Source organism: Opisthocomus hoazin, chromosome Z (genome assembly GCF_030867145.1).
Source record: "Opisthocomus hoazin isolate bOpiHoa1 chromosome Z, bOpiHoa1.hap1, whole genome shotgun sequence".
NCBI classification, from domain to species: Eukaryota; Metazoa; Chordata; class Aves; order Opisthocomiformes; family Opisthocomidae; genus Opisthocomus; species Opisthocomus hoazin.
In genome coordinates this window covers 91,188,819-91,209,867 of record NC_134454.1, presented here as the reverse complement: position 1 = coordinate 91,209,867, position 21,049 = coordinate 91,188,819, and the positions used below count along the sequence as shown (strand labels likewise).

The 21,049-nt window shown below is 46.9% G+C and overlaps 1 protein-coding gene across 1 annotated transcript; it reads right to left on the bottom strand.

Annotated features, from left to right (window-relative positions):
• Positions 1–220: 220 nt before the first annotated feature.
• Positions 221–7,056, bottom strand: LOC104328494 (signal peptidase complex catalytic subunit SEC11C). Its single transcript, XM_075410717.1, has 6 exons — positions 6,842–7,056; positions 5,492–5,601; positions 4,450–4,599; positions 2,182–2,301; positions 861–918; positions 221–430 (listed from the first exon to the last, which is right to left on the bottom strand). The coding sequence occupies exons 1-6, from the start codon at positions 6,881–6,883 to the stop codon at positions 377–379; spliced, it is 534 nt and encodes a 177-aa protein (XP_075266832.1). The 5' UTR covers positions 6,884–7,056; the 3' UTR covers positions 221–376.
• Positions 7,057–21,049: the final 13,993 nt, after the last annotated feature.

Below are 21,049 nucleotides of genomic sequence, written 5' to 3'. Positions count from 1 at the left end.
GAGATTCAAAATAACCAAGCAAAAAACATGAACAAACGGGAGGGAGAAAGTGGGTTCAGGTGCAGTGCCACTTACAAGAAACACAGCATGTCAAGGAGTGCCGTGAGCAGCTTTACCATATGACAGTCGGCGTCTTCCAAACAAGCAAAAGGCTACCTGAAACCAGCATCCATTTATGACAGTAAATATGCCATTATATAATTAACCAACAGCCAGAAGCTCTACTCATCAGTTGTACAGTTTATTTAGACAAGACAAAAGCTTGCACAGTTTTGTAATTGTATACAGAAATGAAAACATCTGAAATATATTAGGTTTTTTCCCCCTGTATATTTAACTTTGTACTTCATTCTTGGAAACGTGACCTTTTTTCTTTTCAGGATTCACGTTTCAGCAGTACATATGCTCCCATTACTGCCAGAAGAGCATACTGCAAGAGAAAACAAAGAATAAAGACTGAGACTGATTATAATTTCTTTTCATAGAAGCTCTGAAATTACAAATTGTTCAAAGTATGTCCTCTCCAACCTTACAGGTGAGTACACAATTACTGAGTTGTGTTCCTAGAGAATTACAGGACTACTTCAGTGTCACCATATTCATTGTAAATAGACATCGCAACTGTATACATCTAACTTACGATATTCCTATAAATTATGCTTTCAAATGATTACAAATACTAAGTTCTACTGGATGACAGAAAAGCTAAAATGAGCAAGAAAACACAGCTCATTTTACATTAGGTATCAAACCACAGAAATAAATTTATTAACATGTACTCTTATATGCAAGATTCTTACCACCTTTACTTGCTATTTCATAGTTTTAAATTCAAGTATGCAAAATGTCTGGATACATACCTTAAATTTTGGATAGTCATTCATTATTATAGTTACCATACCAACATAAGGCAAAAATCTGTAATTGACAAAACAGATCAATGTAAAATTAACCCTCAAATATTACGTGGAAATGTTTCAATGTTACTCAGTCTCGAGCATTTCAGGTAATGGGTTTCAGAGGAAAAAATTCAGATAGACAGCAAGAGCTTTAAAGACAATACATATTTCATAAAAACTTGGGAGCAAGATCTCTCATATCTCCCTCTCCTCCCATGCTTCATCTTCCTGCGTATTATTCATAGCATTAAAAATACACATGGATCCCAGAAATGGCAAGTAACTATCATTGTAACGAGGGGTACCGCAAAAGCCTAACATCCTACAATACAGGGGAATCTGCTTTTCAGGACCTCCTGTTGTTCTGCAGCTGCAAAAGCCATATAATCTAACACAGAAAGGGTTCAGACTAATATGGAAAGTATTTTAAATTAGCAATTAACCCAGTCTTCCACCATTAAAGTTTCAGAGGGGCACTTGTTCTGTTTCTTTTTATTTAGCTTGAAGACAGGGACAGAATCTTAAAAAAAAAAAAAAATCAAGCAAATAAATATCTTGCAGAAAAGTATTTTGTACAATTTTGCAAATTAACCCTGTATTTATGACAACTTATGGAACTCAAATTAGGCAAGCAAACACACAAGTACACAACGTGATGTAAGAAGTCCCACTTCCCACTGGGCTTGGCCTAGACATTAAGCCTAGCCTACGGGACACAGCAGAACTCACACCAAGCTTCTCATGGCACGTCTGAGACTCTCAGCCCAAACAACACTTTGCCACAGGCTCTAAGCAGAAGTGTTCCAAATAACCACAGTGTAAAGCAATCATTTATGCTTCTCACTAACACGCATCTGAATGCAAAGTATTTTTTTTCCTTAGATAAAAATTTAATCGAGTTATTTGAGAAAAATCTTAAGAGATTTCATCTCAGCTGGGGAAGGGGATAAAGTCAAAAGCTTAAACCTTGTGTAGAATTCCTGTAGCACGTGGAAATAATTTCCTAGTAATTTCTAGCAATTACAAGGATAAGGTGGTTAATTTTGTATTTACTGGTGAATTATTTGTTAAGTGTGCCATTTTTTCCTAAAAATTAATTTCCACTTCCCACATCAGTGAAAGGACTACAGAAAGCAACTTCTCCAGGTAAAGTAGTTTTTTAAATTATTATTTTATTTAAGACATTTAAAAAATACCATACATGTAGCCAACAGCAGAACTGGTTTAAATTCTAAATTTTCTATTTTTGTTACAAAGAACACAGACATTTTGCATTACTTACCCTCTGGCTCTTCCAACAACATCCTTCTTCTCTAACCAGTTCTGACCCTCTTTGTACAAGCCTCTATCATCAACTTCATTGTTATCACCTTTAGTCAGAAATTTGATGTTCCCATTTTCTCTAGAAGGCAACAAGGTGATAAACTAAATACCACTTAATTAAAAAACCTCAATTAACATCTACAAAGCACAATGAAAAGTGCTACGAGATTAGATAACAATGTTTACTTGTAGTCCTGGTTGTACTGCTTATTTGACAAACACCATTAAACCATTAAGGTTACAGATTTTACTGACAGAGTCAATCGATTTTAACAAGAAATGCTTTTTAACACACTCCTAGATTGTCATTTGATGTAAGCAATTACACAACGAACATGAAAGGGATATCGTCCATCCAGAGCAAGCACCAAACTTCCTCAGCAAAAGCAGTATGTGCCTACCTGGGAAAAAAAACCCCGACCCTCTGCATTTTCAACAGAACAGAAATTTAACTCGGAAATACTGAATAATACCCTACTAAGAGTTTTTTGAGTGGGTTTTGTTTGTTTACGCAAATTGTGGAATAAGATCCTGTGAAGTCATCACACATTAGAGAATTAATTTAATTGAATTTGAATCACAAATTTCAGATGAGGTAGACCCTAAAAATCTTCCCTTATGAAAGAAAGTGTTATAATAATACAACGCTTTAGGCAATTTTCCTCTAAGTTCTATACACTTGTTTAACTCTTAGTAATCATATTTATGCCAAACTAGAGCTTTGTCCTCCTTTTGATGGACATAAATGTTGAAGACTCTCTAAAGTAGCTGCAATTCTGCATCAGGTTCAGTATTTTGTCACTAACACTGCACTACACCTTTTAGGTCGCTCATCAGTTGTTAAACACCACAGTGAGTTCCAGGCAAAACCTTACTCGTGTTTGACATTTATCAACATGGCAAACAAAAACAACACAGATAACCAGTCTCTAAATAACATCCTGTGGACAAAACACTATGTGGGGTTTTTAAGGGATTGTGTGGAGAAAGCCAAGCAACCTTGGAGGAGGTGGCCCTGCTTCCCACCACGGACAGACACCCGCAGAGCTCACAGAGCCAGGCTGCTCCCTCAGAGCGGGAGCTCATGTCCTGACCTTGCCTGCCCACTGAGGGGGCTCAGTCCTTTTTGTAGGAACACAGGGTTAAAACCCTGAACATGCCCAAACCATAACCCTTCCCTACCGTTTCAAATAAAGTACTTTACACCACACAACCCAATTTAACCACTGCTGCTAGAAAACCTGCCGTGTTTCGCTCCCTGTCAAGCGCTAGGCATCACTAGGCATATGTGCAGATAATGGATGCAAGACTGCAGATCAACACTCCCATTTAAATAAAGTTTACAGTCTTCAAAATGATTCTGCTCAAGAAGCTGCTAATTGCAAGTAATTATATCAAAAACCAAGGAGTTTTTATGAAGACAGATTAAGTGTTAGCAAAGAAAAGGAGTTAATTCTTGGATACATATATTTACTTCAAAAACATGTTGAAGAAAAGATACTACTCAAAAGATGAAACACCGTCAGTTCACGGCCAGGACCTCCTGAGGAGCAAACTGTCAATCCATGCCACTGCCAGGTTAGCTTTTTGCTGTGCAGAATTAGAAACAGAATTGCCTCTCTTTGTTTCAGAAGGAACTGTTTATCATACCAGGCATACGCAATAAAGGTAAAAACCAGTAATCTACCTGTTGCATTTGAGCATGAATTGCTGCTGGCATTGTGACTAAGAGACACAAAGGGAGTAAGAATCTCTTCTTTCATTCTGAGTCATGCCTCTTTTCTGGAAAACTTCAGTTGGCAAAGATCAGATACTTGCCAGACTTCATCTATAGTTCTGATTCTGAATCTTCTCCGTCTTTCAGAGATTTGCTTTTAGAAGTAGCGATTTCTCATAACCAAAATCCCAATTCTGCACAGAAGCGCACTCTACTCCCATACATATTGCTACTGCTGGCAAAAATAGCGTGTATAGATTGTGTCACTGGACTCTGGCACAGGTTTACCTACTTCGAACCCGAGCAACTTCGCCAAGGACATGCGTCAGGGTCTCAAGAAGCACACCACAGAACTGGGGACAGAAGTGGATCACATCCTAGAGATGAGTTTTAACTTACAGCATATCCTCACTTGCCTTTTTCATAAAATACTACCAAATTAAAATGTAAGTGAAAGTCATGGTGAAGAAAACTGTACTTAGAAACAAGGAAAACGCCAAGCTGCATTACTTTTCATGTATCTTGATTACTCTGTGAACTATTGGAATGTCTCTGCCTTCAACTTTAAAAACAACTATTTCACCAGCTCTGATTGGGTCATCATGGAAATTTGTTAAGAACAACAGGTCTCCCCTGTGAAAAGCTGGCTCCATGCTGCCACTACAAACAAAAAGAAAGAGAGAGTTAATTAGCATTATGGTAAATGAAAGAAGAATAATTAAAACAATTAATTCTTACAGATAAACTCACAATTTTAACTGATATCTGTAGCTTCACCCATTCAGTAACACTACACAGACATTTAACACAACCTAAACCTCCGTAAGTCCCAAGCTGAGCCAGCCTACAGAAGTTTTTCTTACTGCCAGAACGAAAGCACGAAAGAACCTGTATAGAAAGGTACAGTATTGTAGCTATGAGGAAGGAACAAAACGAGCCATTCTGGTTCAGAAAACCAATTTGTTAGCAAAAAGCAAGAAAAAAAGGTTCGGGAAGTGCAACTGGAAGTAATTCCATACATAGAAAGAGTTTAACTAACATGAGCAAGAGTTATGCTTACATCAGTGATTACTACTAACATTCAGAAAATCCATGTCTTTTTTCAAAGTCAGCCTTAGTATCTCTTGGTAACAACCTTTAAGGTGCAATTCCAGATTCCATAACTAATAACATGGACAGATGACTGCCATTAAACTACTGTTATTTACTGCATATGTTCCTTACTGACATGCATTCAATTTCTGTAAGGCTGAATCTTCCATGAACACGTGATTAACCCCATGCATTTGATGAGCACCCAGGGGCCTGCAGAACTGGATCTTTATAAGCCACATATCTACTGCTTCTACACATTTCAGTGAAAACTGGACTGCAAGTACAAAAGCAGCCTTTGCTAAGTGTCCAAAACCAGAGTTAGCAACCAGTAAGTGTTTGAGTACTTCTTTAAGTAGGTGAGACTTCAAACTGCAAATCTGTCCAAGGGTGAAGGGGAGGAGACAAAGGACAAAACAATATTTGGACTTTAACAAAAAAAGCCTTTACATTGACTTACCTGAGCACCACAACAATAGGGCTTTCGCTGCCAGTAATGACGATCAGCCCCTTCCATATCATAAGGGCAGAAGACACTATCATCGCAAAGTTTAAGACTTGGTAATACAGCTATACGAAACAAGAAGATTGGTTTTAAAAGTTACTGTGTTGTATCCAGAAGCACAATACAGCATTTCAACCCACACGCAACACGGAATCACGATCCAGGCACGTGGACTTTTACGTTAAATTGTATTCCACCAGAAGCCTCGTGGAACAGATCGCTGTATCGGCAATCCAACCACACAAACCACACTGCAGCATAAAATTTTAATGCATTGGGTGCCTTTATCTTGGCTAATTGCACCTGTGCAATGCTCCCACGTGTTAGTGCTAGCAGACAGTGAACTCACTATGCAGGCCATATGGCAAATGATCAAATCTATTTTGATCACACATCCCCAACTCCTATGTGAGCTCACAGATATCCAAAACACACATAAAAAATAGTGTAAGATCAGTAATAGCAGACTTTGTACTTTGAAGAGGACCTGTGGGAGCAGAAGGGAGAGGACAAAGGATCATTTCCTGCTATTGTCAGACAAAAATCTTCTATATGGAAAACAGTTTAGCAATTTGACTATCTTTCTGCCCAAAATTCTATCGCTTCGGTAGCCATTACAGCAGTGGACACACTCCTGTCACGCTGCTTCCTTTTTTTTTCCTTGGCAAGATGCGAAGACGGTCTGGTGGAGAATAACCCTGCCCTTCTCCACCTGTCGTGGGGCTCACCGATGTGAGACACGGAACCAGCAGCTCCCAGACCACCACTCTGGTTTGAAAACAGACGCGCTGCGATATTCAAGTACACGACCCGCTTAACCAGGCATCAGTCCAGCTTCCGAATCTGCTCTGAAGCGGTTTTTTAGAATGACTGATAGACATTAAAAAACCCCCAAACGACCCAGGGAGCTTCCGCAGCCGGGAAGCCAGAGGTTCCTCCCCAGCCCTGCAGGCCCCTTCCCGCCGCTCAGCTGCCGCTCCCACGGCGCGGACACGGCCGCGACAGCTGTCCCGAGCCACGGGCCCCCCGCCCCCCCCGGCCCGCAGCCCGGGCCCGAGAGGCGCCCCGACCCCCGCGGGGAAGGGCAGACCGAGAGCGCGGGCCTCCCGTCGGCACGGCACAGGGCGGGCGGAGGGCCCTGCTCTCTCCCAGGAGCCCGGCCCGGGTCGCACGGCTCCGGGCCCCCGGCCCGCCCCAGCCCCGGGGAACCCCGAAGCCCCGGAACCTCCGCACCCGGCCCCACCCCTCGGCCCGCAGGCCCCGGCGCCCCCCGCCCGGCCGGCCCCGGCGAGCCATGGCCGCTACCTGCCGCTTGTTCATGCGCCGCAGGTCCCCGAAGAGGTCCATGGCGGGGCCCCGGGAAGGGCCGGGCCGGGCCGCGCCCAGCCGGCGGCGGGACGCTGCCGGCGCCCTCCCGGGCAGCTCCTCAGAGGCGACCGCGCAGAGAAACGCTCGAGCCCCGCTCCCCTCCGCTGGCCGCAACTACCGCCGGCCCCGGAGAACGGCGGCGCGGGCGGCCCCGCTGCTCCTCGGGAGTTGTAGTCTCCCTCCTCCCTCTGCCCCGCCCACATGGTGCAGCTAGTCAGCCAGTCGGACTACGATTCCCAGCATGGAACGCGGCAAAGGGCCCTGAGGGCGAGGCCCCTCGCCTCCTGCCGCCGGCCGTGCCCGACTAATTTGCTGCCTAAGGGGGCTCTCGGCAGGCTCCGAGACCCCCACGGTGCGGCGGAGTGAGTCAGACTCGTCTGTGGGGACACAGAGCGAAGCCGACGGCCTCCCGAGCCACCCCCTTCGGGTCAGGCGGCTGCCGGCCAGCTCTCTCCGGAGCCGCCGCGGCGTGTGCGCAGCTCATTGGCGGGGCGGGAGGGGGGCCGGGTCCGGGGCGGGGCCAAAGGAGGGGGGCGGGCGCGCGTGGTGCGGCGGGCCGCTGAGGGGGCGCGTGGCGGGCCGCTGAGGGGGCGCGTGGCGGGCCGCTGAGGGGGCGCGTGGCGGGCCGATGAGGGGGCGCGTGGCGGGCCGCTGAGGGGGCGCGCGGCGGCTGAGGGGGCAGGGCCGGCCGCCGTTGTTCGGGCCCGGCCGCCGTTCGATTGACGTCCGCAGCTCTCCGTTCCAGCGTGCAGCCTTGTCTTCGCCCTCGCCCTCCTGCGCTCAGCAGCTGATGGGTTTACAACGTGTGGCCCCGCAGAAGGCGGCGAGGGAGCCGGGTCTGGTCGGGGGTGACTCTGCAGCTCCCTCTCTGGGCGGGAATGGCGGCCGGAGGCGTTCTGCCCGCCGTGAGGCCGCTTGTCCTAGCACTGCTGTGGCCGTGCCCTTACAACTGCGCAACGGGCTGCGTTCTCAGCTAATCCATGTAAAAACACTTCCAGATAAAAAAGGTGGGGATCACGAAGAGGGAGCGTTTCTAAACTGCCTTTTCTCCCACATGCAGTCCATTGCATGGCTCCACAAGCAGACCACAGTCTGCGGGCAGTCGGCACCTACCCGTGCGCGAGGGCTGGCCCGGAAGGCTCTTCCCGATCTGCGCTGGGTGCCTTGCCCAGAGCGTGCCGATTTCCCAGGAGTGAGGAACCAAACAAGTGCGGTTTTCACCAAGCTCACAATTCATTCCTGAAGGTGGGGAACGGCAACAGGAGAACAAAACACAGGGACATGCTACTAGGATAAATGGAAGCAAATTGTTTGCCTGAAGGAGCACTGGAAAGGTGTTTCCACAGTTTGCCAGAAGCTGCTCAAGGCTGTCTGGTAGCAAACAGTTGGAAAGAGTGACCAAGAGTGGCAGAACTGGCATGAGAGCACAGAGGAACGTGTAATGGTACCATGAATGGGCAGAAATGGCACATGGACACTGGAAACAAGGTTCCAAGGACACTAGCTAGGCATTATCTTGACAAGATCCTTGATCTTCTCACCTGATTATTCCTTCAGTGGCACCAGTATTCCTTTACTTACGACACAGGAGTTACCTCGAAGTTTACATTATTCCAGGTTAGTTTTCTCTGACACACTTTAAATATTCAAAAGATAAAATCATACTGAAGTCGATTTTCTGTGTTCACCAAATCACGGTCTCTTGTGGGTGACTGTTATCCACAAAATCTGGAGCCACATACTGTTTTTCATACATCTTCCATGATGTATTGAGTCCTTTTGCATAGTTTACCGAGGTGTCCATATATGACAGAGGAAAGGAACAATAAAGGTAGTAGTTTGGTGAAGCTTTGGGAGAAGTCCAGATACCTGTTAGTTACCTTCTGCCCCTGACACAAATAGGAGAGCTGTTCCTGTAACAGAGTAGTCATTCAGGTCTTTGATTTTTCATTTGCTCCTCTAAGAGTAGCTAATTGCTGATTCTCTTAAAAGAACTCGGAGTGTCTCACATGTTCTCCTGCTTCAAATGAGTCTCTTCATGGTGAATAAACTGTCAATTGCTTCTGTATTGTTGTTAGATGTGTGCTGTGATGATGATTTAGAACCCATGGTTATTTATGAGCCTGTGAACCTTTTCAGTGCTAGCTAAATCCTGCTTTTTAATGACTGTTCTCAGACATGCATTGCCCACACGTCTGATATTTATACAAATGGAAAATGGTGATCACAAAACTACTAATTAATATATAAAACACACAAGCTACCCGTTGTCTAATTACATTTCTCTCCCAGAAAATTGTGCCTTTCAAGCAAAAAAGCGCCAAATTCTCATTTACACCAGAAGTAATTGTACCTGGAGTAAATCTAAAAACCTCGTTGAACATACCACTAATTTATGCTAGGGTACCAGAACTGAGTTTAGAGCAGTAATTCGTAGGCAACGGTAAAAAATCTGACTATTAAATCTTTGTTAAATTTACCTGGTCATTGGAATGAAATCTTTATGTTATTTCTTGTGGTTGCAGATGTACATTTCACTTTAGCTATTAAAATAATTCATTATATTAATGCAGAATATCATACTTGCCTTAATATAAAAAAAACCCCAGAACAAACCAGCTTTTGTTCCAAAACACTGTGTACCACACCCAAATTCCTACTGAAGTAGAATAGATTTCAACATTACTTTGCATGTAATTATATGTTTACATTTTATGATAGGTGTTTGACACTTTTTTGACAATTTGCGTCCTAGACTAGAGTTGCAATGCTGCAACACACAGAATGAAGGCAAATGGCTGCGACAGGAGAATGATCCCTGAGTATTATTTGCAGGTGGTGCTCTAATTCTCAAAACAGGCAGAAAATTATTCTTGCCTATTGTCAAGTAGGAATACAGGAATTCTGGAGTTGAAAGACAAGCCATTTAGCAGGGAAATGGCTGTATCTGAGAAAAAGTGAATGACAAAGACCGGTCAGTGTTAGAACAGTTCCTTACAGTCATGCCTGACAAAGAGAATTAAAAGTGGAAGTTCAGGTGACAAAATCTAGTTCTGTAACAAGTAGAGGGAGAAAGCGGAGCGAGTGTATGGACAATTTAGAAAAGCAAGGTGGCAACTTTGTGTTGAGACCTGGTAGGACTGAAGCTGCTTAGTTTTTTTGTTCACAAAGGTGCGACGTTCTTTCGTCTGAGACACAAACCCACACTTAATTCTGAGACCACAGTATCTTTGCTAGTATCTTTGCCTGTCAATTTGCTATTGTTTAGAGTTCCAAAGCTCAGAAAATGCTTTTACTCACCCATCGTTCATGATGAGTCGAGGGAAACATATTAGGAACATGCTTTTCTTCCTTTTCCACAGATGCTAGATATCACCCACACTTGTGTTGGTGGCTTTGTTATTTTACCATCTGGATGATTTACATTATTAAAGGTTACATGTATTTTGAAATCTTCCCATAGTCTGGGTGTTTGACTTCAATATTTGTGCAGTAGATCTTTTGGAGATCTGCAGCTAGAAAATTATGCTAATTTTTTAGTACACAGAAAAATGTAGCTCTTGACATTCTGGCTGATTTACCAGACCTTTGCAAACATCCACGTATTTGCGCTACCTGTATATATAATATTTGAATAGCTCTTTGTTTTCAAAGGGATTGGTCATGGGCAAATAACTAGCACCTTGCATCTCAGCTTAAAAATGTGGGTTAATAGGCAAAGCCATAGAAGCCCATTTGCAGCCACTCAGAGTAAAGCACAGAAGAAATGCAATAACTGACTTCCCAGTGAGCACTCTTGTCCAAATACGTTTGGAACTTCTCTGCTTCCCACTGCTGTTGCTCAGCAGGCTGCTAACGCAGCTGGTAATGCACACAGTGCTGCCCAAAAGCAACAGGATGCCGCTGCACCAGGACCACGCTCGCCTCTGGGTTCTTCTGATGCTTGGAGCACTAAGCTGTACGAGTAGTTGCATCTGAGAGCGAGCGAGTGGAAAGTGCCTCCTTTGCTCTGAAGGAAGCTCCTGCTCTGCTGCCAAGCAACAGTGTTGAAAGGGAAAAGATGTGTCAGGGAAGGGATCTATTTCAGAGGAGGGCGACTGAAGTATGAATGTCAACAGGCAGCTTGGGTATTCACTAACCGCACCTCCTTTGAACCATGACTTTGGAAGCAGCACTGGCCCATGTGCGCACTGCAGACAGTGCTATTCTTCACCTTCTCAGCCAGCCTCAGTTTGATTTTCTTTTACCGTGTCCGTGAGCAGGATCATGATCCTACTACTTCCTCCCATTACCTTTAGGTTGTTGTCAGAGGAACTGTGCAGGACCAGGGGTTTCTGTTGTCAGATCTTGTTACTCCACATTTGCACCCAATATGATGCGCTTGATCAAATCTGCAGGGGATTCCACGCTAGTCCCAGTGTCTCCTTCTCTTCAGTTTCTCAGAAGAATCAATTTCTGAACCTTATACCACTCCCTGAGCCACAAAGCTGAGCTGACAGTATGAGCTGGCATAGCCAGCTTGCCAGGAACACAGCCCTGACTCAGTTGCCTACTTCTGCATGAAGTCGTGTTTCTGACAAAGACAGGGATGCGAACAGCTCTCCTGTGGCAGACAGCAGGGAGTCTGAGGTGCCTCTGTCCGCCTTGTTGTGTGCTTTATGTGTGGCTTTGTTATCTTAGCGTTTCCGTCTCATTCGTTTTTGCATACGCAGTATCCACTGATGTGCTGAAGGGTTGTTTTTTTCTATGCGTGAAAAACAGTGCAGTGGAATATGAACCCAGGCATACACCTTTGCTCTTGAAAGTGATTTTGGAAGCAATTTCAGATGCTTCTGTTAGACCACACAAGTAGTCTCAGATAATACTGCATGCCTTGCCTTTGAAAGCCCATTAAGGTTCCTTAAAATTGGGCACCCAGCAGGCAGGGCTCTCAGAACGCCCTGTCACTGTGGAAATCTGGGCCTTCATGTTTGAGGTTATTAATGGACCTTTCTAGCTTAAGTCTCACTCTTCTGAGAGGCTTTTTTTTCAGTCACTGAAAAAGTACAGACATTTCCCTGGGGCTTCATGAAGGCTCTGATTTATGTGTTGTTTTCAGTGCTTGCCTCCAAGGGGCATTCTTATTTTGCCGTCGTGTCTTATTTTTGGTTTTGTATGGCAATCCAAATTTATCTGCTCTTTATCTCAATAAAATTCCTTTCTTTGCTTTAAGGGTAAGTGTTAGCCGGACAGCAAGAGTTTTATAACTTAAAACATCTGAGCAAGAATTCTGTTGTAAGCAGCCTTTGAGAGCTCCCGTGCTCTCCCGTTCGAAGCAAGTTGTGGAGGGTGGCACCTTCCACTGGAGAGATGGCTGAGGAGGCGGCTGCTGCCGACGCCTGCTCTGGCTGCAGCCGGCAAAGGGGTCTCCACATTCTCATGCAGCCTTTCCTCACTGGGAACATGTCGGGAGCAGCGCAGGTGCCTCATGCCTTCTTGGGCGATGCCCGACGGGGGCCTGGGGCTCGGCGCGGAGCTGTGGTGGGCTTTACCATGCCATGGCTCCTGGGGCTGCCGGCGGAAGGGATTCCTGGTCCCCCCTGCAGCACTGGCAGCAGCTCCTGGCCTGGAAGTGTTTGTTGCAAAAACAGCCTTGACAGTGTCCGCTGTAAAAGCTTTTTTGGTCATGCTACAGAGCCAGGAGGCAGGTGTTTCTTTAGAGCAGTGGTCTCCAAACATCTTTGATCACACACCTTTATCAGTAAAAACTTTTGAGCATGCACCCCCAATATCTCTATATTTATTTAGAAAATACATAAATGTTCTACTGTACAAATATATTATGCACATTATAAAACTTACACAAAAATTTTAAAAAAGGATGAGATAAAGGTGAAATAAACATTTTAAAAATTTTATTTTATTTTATTTCATTTTATTTTATTGTATTGTATTGTATTTTTTAATGATACAAAAAATATTTTATTCCTGCACCCCAATGGATGCTCACACCCCACTTTGGAGACCACTGCTTTAGAACATTCATGGCTTTTGTCTTCTGTAACTTCTCTCATGAATCTTATTATCTGTCTTGGTAGCTGGCAAGGATCTATTCATAGGCACAGTTTTCAACGAGAATGTCACTTTGCATGGTTGTATTTCTAAATGTATGAGTCAACATTTTTAGTCTGCTCTGCAGCCCAGTATCTGGATAGCTAATCTGATCACAGCTGAGTAGATTTGTTTCAGGGAATGGTTTATTTGTGAAAATAATTTTTTTCTGGGAGGAAGGGGAAGGAAAAGGTAACATTATTTGCTAAATTCAACTGAATGTCCAGGTAGTTTGATCGCTCCCTCTCCTTCCCCTTTCTCCCAGAAATAGGAAAAAACCCCACAAGTAACTTGAAAAAAAGTTTAATTTTAAAACTGCCCAAGAGTAAATGAGGGGAGGGGAAAAGAAGTTTTAAAAAAATTCTAACAAAAGGAAATATTTAACCCTTATTCAAGAACAATCTCTTGGTGAACTACGAATGTGTGCAATGTGTTAGCTTTTGTTTTTTGCTGGGGAGGGGAGAACACTGAGATGGCTTATGGGATTTTTTGTTTCTTTTTCCTATGAAAACTGCTAAAGCTTTTGCCTAAAACCGCTTAGCTTGAATTTGAAATGCTCTGAAATGTTCTCTGTGTTCTTCGTGGGTGGGCAGTGTCCCTGGAGGTCACCAGCCCCAGAGAGGTTCCACCCAGCCTGCTTCCCAAAGGTTCTCAGCTCTAGCAACAGGTTTACTTGTCACTTGTTCTCTGCCCTTGCCGTGCCTTATACCAGTCCACGGACACGGTGTCGCGGGCGTAGTCAGGATCTCACCGCAGCATCGTGTCAGGAGACGGCACAGAAGCAATGCCCCAGCAGCAGCGCCCTTGTCTGCACCGGCAGGCTTCCTGCAGAACACTTCTGCAAAACCCGCCTGTCCCGGCACCACTGCCTCCCTCTGCCTCCCCTCCTCCTGCCGCTGGCTCCTGCTGCCCCCGGGCCCGGCTGCCAGCAGCCTTTGGGTTTGGACCCCCTTGCTGCCTCCTCGTGCCCCGCGAGGGGCTGATGCCCTCGTGCCAGCACTGCCTCTGGAGGGCTGAGGGTGGTGGCTGCCGGGGTGGGACAGCCTGGCCTCCGCTTCGCCTACCGGTGCCCCTGGCTGTGGCCCCGCAGCAGCAGCAGGGTCGGGGGGTGGGTGGGTGTTTTGGGGACAGCGGTGGTTCTCAGCCTGAGAGGGTCCCTGCTGTGGCCCCTGACTCACAGAGGGGCTCTGCAGAGCAGTGCTGAATGTCATCTGTCTCAGATCTCCACTTTTTTATTAATCACAATAGTGATGTTACTACCTGACGAATCTCTTGTGAAGCACGGAAACAGGTTGTCTTGGGGGTTGGTAGTACGCATTGCCAGTAAAGGTTAATGTTGTCTGTGTGCTTTTGGCCACGCACACAGGCACTGATGTACTGGTGTTGTCTTTGCAACAGGGACGCGGTGTGTGTGTGTGCTGCAAAGCGTTGCTGCCGTTTCCCCAGATCCCAGGCGTAGCTACAAGGAGACAGTCGTGGTCTGTGGTTAAATCGAGAACTCTGCTACTGCCTTCCTGGCCTGTGGCGGGTTCACTGCTGGCACAGATGAATGTAACATCTGTAGAAAACAGCCTGGCCTAGGTGAAACTGTTCCTGGAGGGGTCTGGGAGCTCCTAAAGCCAGCTCCCTCAGCCTCAACTCAGGTGAGATGAGCATGGAATGGCAGGGGTGAAGATGAGGAGGGAGAGCAGGAGCACCTTAAAAACCGCTGTCTGCTTTCAGATTGAGGTGTGACTGTTCTGAGAGCCACAGCTGAAAAGTGCTGGGAAGCTTAGAGGCTGATGGTAATTCCTCTATGGAAAAAGGGTCATGTTGCTTCTGTGTCTTCCCAATGCATTTTAATTCCTAAACAGTTCTGATTCTTTTTCCCCCCAAGTCTGTCTGCAGCTTGTAATTTCTTGTCACTGCAGTGTCTTGAACTATTTATGACTTTTCCACGATCTCTTCTGTAACTGTATTGCCTGGGAAGAGCAGCAGGGCTGCATTGGCAACCAAGCTGGCTGGTAATGATATTCGTTAACTATTTGCTACTTGCAACCTTAACCTGCACTGAAGAACTGAGGCTAAAACAGTGGCTAGAAAAACAAAAAATATATTATATACGTGATGGCACTTGAAGGCCTCAATCACAGCACCATGTAAGACGATCTGGCCCCCCCGTCACGGAGTTCAGTGGAGATGCACTTGGCCTCTGGCTGTGGAGTCTGATGCTTGGTGCTTGTGCCTTGGCTTTTAAGAGCCTTTGGAAAGCGCTTGATGTTACATGAGTGGAGCCCATCATGTGTGGGGAACATATTGGTGAGGCATACCGTCCAGAGCAACGCTGGTGCTGCTAGATGAAGAGACATTTCTCTGCATATAAAGGGCTCTGCTCATTTTGCTAACAGCAACGGTATGTAAATGTAATGACCAAGTGATATTTTGAGACAGTAGCTCCTCCAATTACAGCCTGACTGCATTCATCAGGAGCTGCTCTGCATTTTAACTGAGAAAGCGACAGTCACTTAAACCAGGAAATATTATTGTACTTGACCTTCAATATTAATCTGGCACACAGAGCTATGGCAATGTTAGCTAAGTGCTGGACGGACTCAGAGAGAGCAATACTTCTAATGCAGAGCATCCATATCCTCGCCGTCATATTAGAATCATTGAATAAAAATAGCAGAATTTGAGAATATAAAATAAACGAACTGGATAAAGGCGTCTGCCAAATCACATTAGGGGACATAGCTGAGAAGGATACAATGCCTAGATTATTTTGCTAATCGTTACATGACTGCTCCAAATAAATTTTTTCCTTCAAAGTAGAAACCTGGGGGTCGGAGAAGAAAACTGTAGCGTCTCCAGTTAATTTTCCAGGTGCATCTGGGTTGTTTCTGATGTCGTGCTTCACCAGGTCTTCTCAAAACACCCCGCAGTGGCGGCGGAGAGCACAGTGCTCCAGCACGTGGCTCTGCTCTCACCCCCGGCTGGTGTCAGTTGCCTGGGATGATGTTTTCAGTGGAGACTGGAATCCAGGTCTGCCAGGACAAGGTGTCGCTGCTGCCGACCCCAGCACTTGCGGGCACGTTGTGGCCACTGGCAGGGCCTCCCGGCTCAGCGGTAGTCCCTGCGCCGGGGTGGGAATCGGTAGAGCCCCGCAGGGCAGTGCCGGGCCAAGGGGCAAAGGGCCGGCGAGGGCTCTGCACAGCGGCGTTCGCCCAGCAGCAAGTGTGAGGCCTGCGCTCGGTGTCCAGCAGCTTGCGGGGCAGGGCTGTCCAGTGGGGACCCAGCTGCCCTGTCCTGTCGGCAGCTCTCACTATCACCGAGCCGCACTGTGAGGCGACTCTCTGCCATGGCCTCTGACCAACTGTTTGGCCCCAGGGAGGAAAGCTGTCTTTCTTCCAGCTATGAAAGAAAGAACATTCAAGCCAGTTTTTGTACAGTCCCTGTTGAGGGGAAAATGCAATTTTTTTCTAAGGGAGGAAGAGCCCAGGGAGGAGACAAGGAGTGCTCCTGCTTTCATGCTCCTATACCTGCCTCTGGCTACAGACCCCAGGCTGCACGCAGAGCCCAGGGATGTAGGTCGGGTACGCTTGTGCCTGCTGTGTTTGCCATGTTCTGTTCTTATTTATCTTCTCAGTCCATTACCTGCCCTTTGTCCTTTCGGGAGCCTCGATAGATAACCTTTTAGTAATAATCTGAAATTCAAATATAAAGAATTGACTCCTGAACTCTCCTAATATTTGAGAAAGGTTTTAAAATAAAATAGGTTTTTCTGTGTCCCATTATGGGCCTGGCAGCTGCGTGTGTATGCTAGGTGTACTGAGAAAGGTAATATTAACAGAACAAAAAGGTCAGAGTTATATAAAAAAACATTTAAAACTAAATAGGCCTGCCGTACTGAATTCCCCAAAGATACACAGAGGTTAAGAACTGAGAAGTTCTGGGCCTTTGTCAGGTCAAGTTATGCATCTGTAAATGCCCTCCAGAAATAGAAAAAACCCAACGAGTCTAGAAGTACAGTGATTGTGAGCAGCCAGATGCAGCTGCTGCTGCGCCTCACTCTGTAAGATGGCTGGCTGGCCGAGCCAGGGCTGAACACCTCCCAGAGTCAGTCAAGAGGAGCCTCGCAAATACTGGGGGTACCACGGGGGCAGGTACGGGGGGCACCATGCAGGGGGGGGCATGCAGACATGCGTCAGGGGAGGCAGAGATACATGGGTGGCATTAAAGGGGCTGTGCACTGGAGAACACATATATGCATTCATTTAAGTCAGACACATTTCCAGCTGAGTCTGGAGGTACAGCAAGGTGCATAGCCCCCGTGTGTACTGTTATCTGGGAAGGGGTGAAGGACTGGGGCTGCAGGCATGCTAGGCTGGAGCAGTGGCTGCCACGCTGAGAACCTGTACTGTATGGGAGAGGCACGGGGCCTGGCATTGCACCACAAGCGTGGCTGTGGGGTGGAGAGAGGACAGACAGCCCTGAGCGCAGGGACAGGCACCTCCAGGCCCTTGGGTCCAGGCCGTCGGGGGTGCAGAGGACGTCACAGTGGGATACCGTCTTGTGGATCTCAGCTTGCAAGAAAAAGCTGCAACTTGGATAAGAAGGAATCTAAAGCCAGCCTGCTCAGATCAGACCAAAGATTTGGCTAGCTCGAGCCCCATCTCTGACAAAGCCAAAAGCACTGGATGCCTGGAAGAGGCTGTAAGAACGGGGATTTCCCAAGCCAGAGAAGCTGGTTTTGTCTCTGAAGAGCCCTGAGTGGGTCTTTCTTCCATGAATTTGTCTAATTACTTTCAGATTCACGTAGTCTTTTAGGAGCTGAGACACCCTGTTGCAAAGAGTTCCCCATTTTAACTACATGTTTGATGAAGCAGCTCTTCTGAACGCTCCATCTCATTTGGACACCCTCATTGCTCAAGCAGGGAGGAGTCACTCCCTGTTCATCACCATCATGGCTTTAGTAACCTCTGGCATATCTGCTTGGACCACCCCTTAGTCAGGCTGGTGAGCCATACCCCATTTCAACAGCTCCCATGCAGAATTCCTTCCACTATCTGTCCTTCCATGTGCCTATCCCAGGTCTGCTCTGTCTTTTGAGGTGCTGGTGGGGAATTCCAGCTACACAAGGTATTTCCTATGTAGGTGTTCATGGATTTATTTAGTGGGATAACTATGTTTTCTGTTTGGTTTTATATTCCTGACTTACTAATCTATTTCTTTTTTAATCGCTACTACGTGCCAAGCTGACAGCTTCATAGCATGAGCAATTGCCACTCTAAATCTTCTTTCCTAGCTAGCAATGACTGCTTTGGGTCTGTCGTTTGATGTGCGAACTCAGTCCCTTTTGTTGACTTCTGAGTCATGTCGCATTGACTCTCCTGCTGTTTTTTCACTTTTTCAGTGCTGTGATGTCCTTTGGCAGTGCTTTGCAATGATTTTTCATTTTTACTACACTGCATAGCTTAGTGTTATTGGCACCCTTGTGACTTGTGACTCCCTTTTCCAGGCTGTTTATGAACAGCACACCCCTCAGCCCAGACACCTCTGGGGATTAATTTGAGACTACTCTCCACCAAATAAAAGTATAATCATTTCAAGATGTAGGTGTGCACAACCCTTGTCACTGGAGTGCTTTGCTCTCTTCTTCTGGTATTCTTATGACTGAGTCAAGTCTTATTTCAGCTGAATGGTGACACAGTGCCAACCCCCCAGCCAAACCCCATTTGAGATCCAGTATCTAAACTACACTTTGTGGCACTGTATGTGTGAGGCTGGAAAGCAAGTTTCCACCTGCACGGAAGGCAAAGACCTCTGACCTTTGACTAGGTGGATTAAATCAGTAGACTAGTTACTCCCCGTGCAGTAACTGCTGCCAGACCTGATCCCTCTCAAGGTTGCTTTATTCCAGGTTCTTGCAATGTGAACAAACAGAAACTCTACAGGGCAGACAGGAGGTAATTTCATTTCTTGCCAAGGTACTATATCAAAATAAGAGCTGGAGGAATCCTTCCAAAATGTTTGTATTTCCTACAAATACATTTGTTACCCTTGCTGAAACCTTGGTATTCGTCATTTTTTGTGGCAGTGACTTCTGCTGTTTAACTGTATGATAGAGTTAAAAAATATGTGGTTTATTAGCTTTGAATGTTCTGCTCCTTGTGGGGCATGGTTGCCCTCACCACACCGTGACGAGTCCTCTGCAGTGGCCACACGCAGCCGCCTTGCCAAGCCCCTTGGCTCTGTGGGGCTGGATGCCCAGCAGACGGGCTCAGCAGGGGGGCTGCGCCACGCTTGCCCCTCCAGGGCCCCATGCCTGCCGCGCTGGCTTGCTTTTGGCCCAGCAGAGACTTTGCTTCCTGCAGGGCTGATGGGAGGCGATGGGGCAGCCCCGGCTGACCCGGCGTCCCACTTCCCCTTGCTCATTGTTCCTTCCCGCAGGCCTCACCGCCGTTCTCAAGGGCATTTTTGTTGCTGGCAAATTGGACGTTTTGGAAAGTGCCGCAGTATGGCCCTGTGCACAATGTGAAGGGCCAGCTCCCTGTTCCTCCCTGGGCTATTGTCAGCCCCCTTGCTGTCATTTTCTGCTGCTTTCCCACTGATAAGTGAGCGTGTGTCCCCATGAAGAGACATTCAGAGCTTTCCCGAGTGCTTTGTGGTTTTTCCCACACGTACCGCAGCCTCGACGGCTGGTTTCCCTGCTGTCTCCCAAGGACCTCGCATCCCTGAAGACAACCCAAGGGGGTGGCATGGTGGCCAGGCCCACTTCTCAGAGCGAGCTGTGCACAGCCCATCGTGGCGCCTGTGCCATTAGACACGCTGGTGCCCAGGCCTCTGGCAGCGAGTTGGAGCAGGGGCAGCGGGAGCGGCCGTGCTGTGGCGGAGTGCAGCACCCGTCGGCGCATTGCAGCATTCCCAAAGGGGTGGCTGCCAGCTGCACAGGCAGCGTCGCTGCAGCTGTACGCTGGGGCTGAGGTCTCGGTGAGCTCCCTGCCCTGCTGAAGGGCAAAGGGGCTTCACTGGGAAGGCACACAGCGACAGGAGAGACAGATGTACATATGCATACATACTTGCCAGGCACTGCCTCCACGAGGTCAGAAATCCCTGCCCTCGTACAAGGTGAACAGAGTGAAGCAGCCACATGTTAACCCCAGACCTGGCACCGGCACTTTGTTCCGGCTGCCTAAATACTCCCTGCGGCCTTAATTAGTATTTCTGTTCTAATCCGCTTGCTGGAGTTGACGTGCAATGTTAAGCACCGCTGTGTTCAACCAAAACAGTGGCTGCAAGCGGTGGAGGCTAAATGATCCTTTTCCTACCTCACAGAGAGGTTTTATGAGGTTGAGTCCATTATTGCTAAATCCTCAGAGGAAAGAAGGTGTAGAAAAGAGAAGTATTAATGTCACCATCGTAATTGACTGTCAGTGTCACAACATAAATAAAACATAATTAAAAGCAAACAATTAAAATGTCAGATCTCACGTAAAATTGTGTTTAAATATTTTCTTTGTAGTTTACAAGAGGAAATAATTCCCCCAGGCACACAAACTGGGATTTTGGCCTTTTCACTGGTGTCTCACATTGCTTTGCAACATGCTGTTCACCTCCTGGTCTTCAGGAGATCCTCCTCCTGCTAAGGAGACCCGACAGATGTGTAGCTCCATGTATACTGTGCAGATTGGAGGGTGTCCCATCTTCCAAGGGTGTCTGAGGTGCTTATGGTAGCAAGGGAGGCTCAGTGCCCTGGGCACACATGGAATTGGGAGGCCACTGTGTCGGTGTGGGCCTCCCTGCATCCCCAGCCCTGCTTGCTTGCTGCGTAGGCTTGCCTGGTGTCCGCACCAGAGCCTGGCTGCCGCTGGGGCTGGCAGTCTGGGTTTGCCTGTTGCCGAGGTCCAGGTGCAGCGAGCTGCCATTGCTGGGGGTCCTGCTGCACGCCGTGGAGGAGATTTGCCTCTGTACCACTCCTGTCCTTCCTCCCGTTCCCAAGTTTTGGGAGCCTCTCCAGAAGATTCATAATTTAGGGCTTGCTTCCTGCTCCTCAGGGGAACACCCTGAGCTCATGGC

Bases quoted from the DNA above. Each gene is read 5' to 3' on its own strand.
- LOC104328494 (XM_075410717.1), bottom strand. From the start codon at position 6,883: ATGGACCTCTTCGGGGACCTGCGGCGCATGAACAAGCGGCAG. The intron at 4,600-5,491 runs GTAAGTCAATGT...TTTTGTTTGTAG, and splicing joins CCTATTGTTGTGGTGCTCAG to TGGCAGCATGGAGCCAGCTT. The intron at 2,302-4,449 runs GTAATGCAGCTT...GTTGCCTTCTAG, and splicing joins GTAATCAAGATACATGAAAA to AGAAAATGGGAACATCAAAT.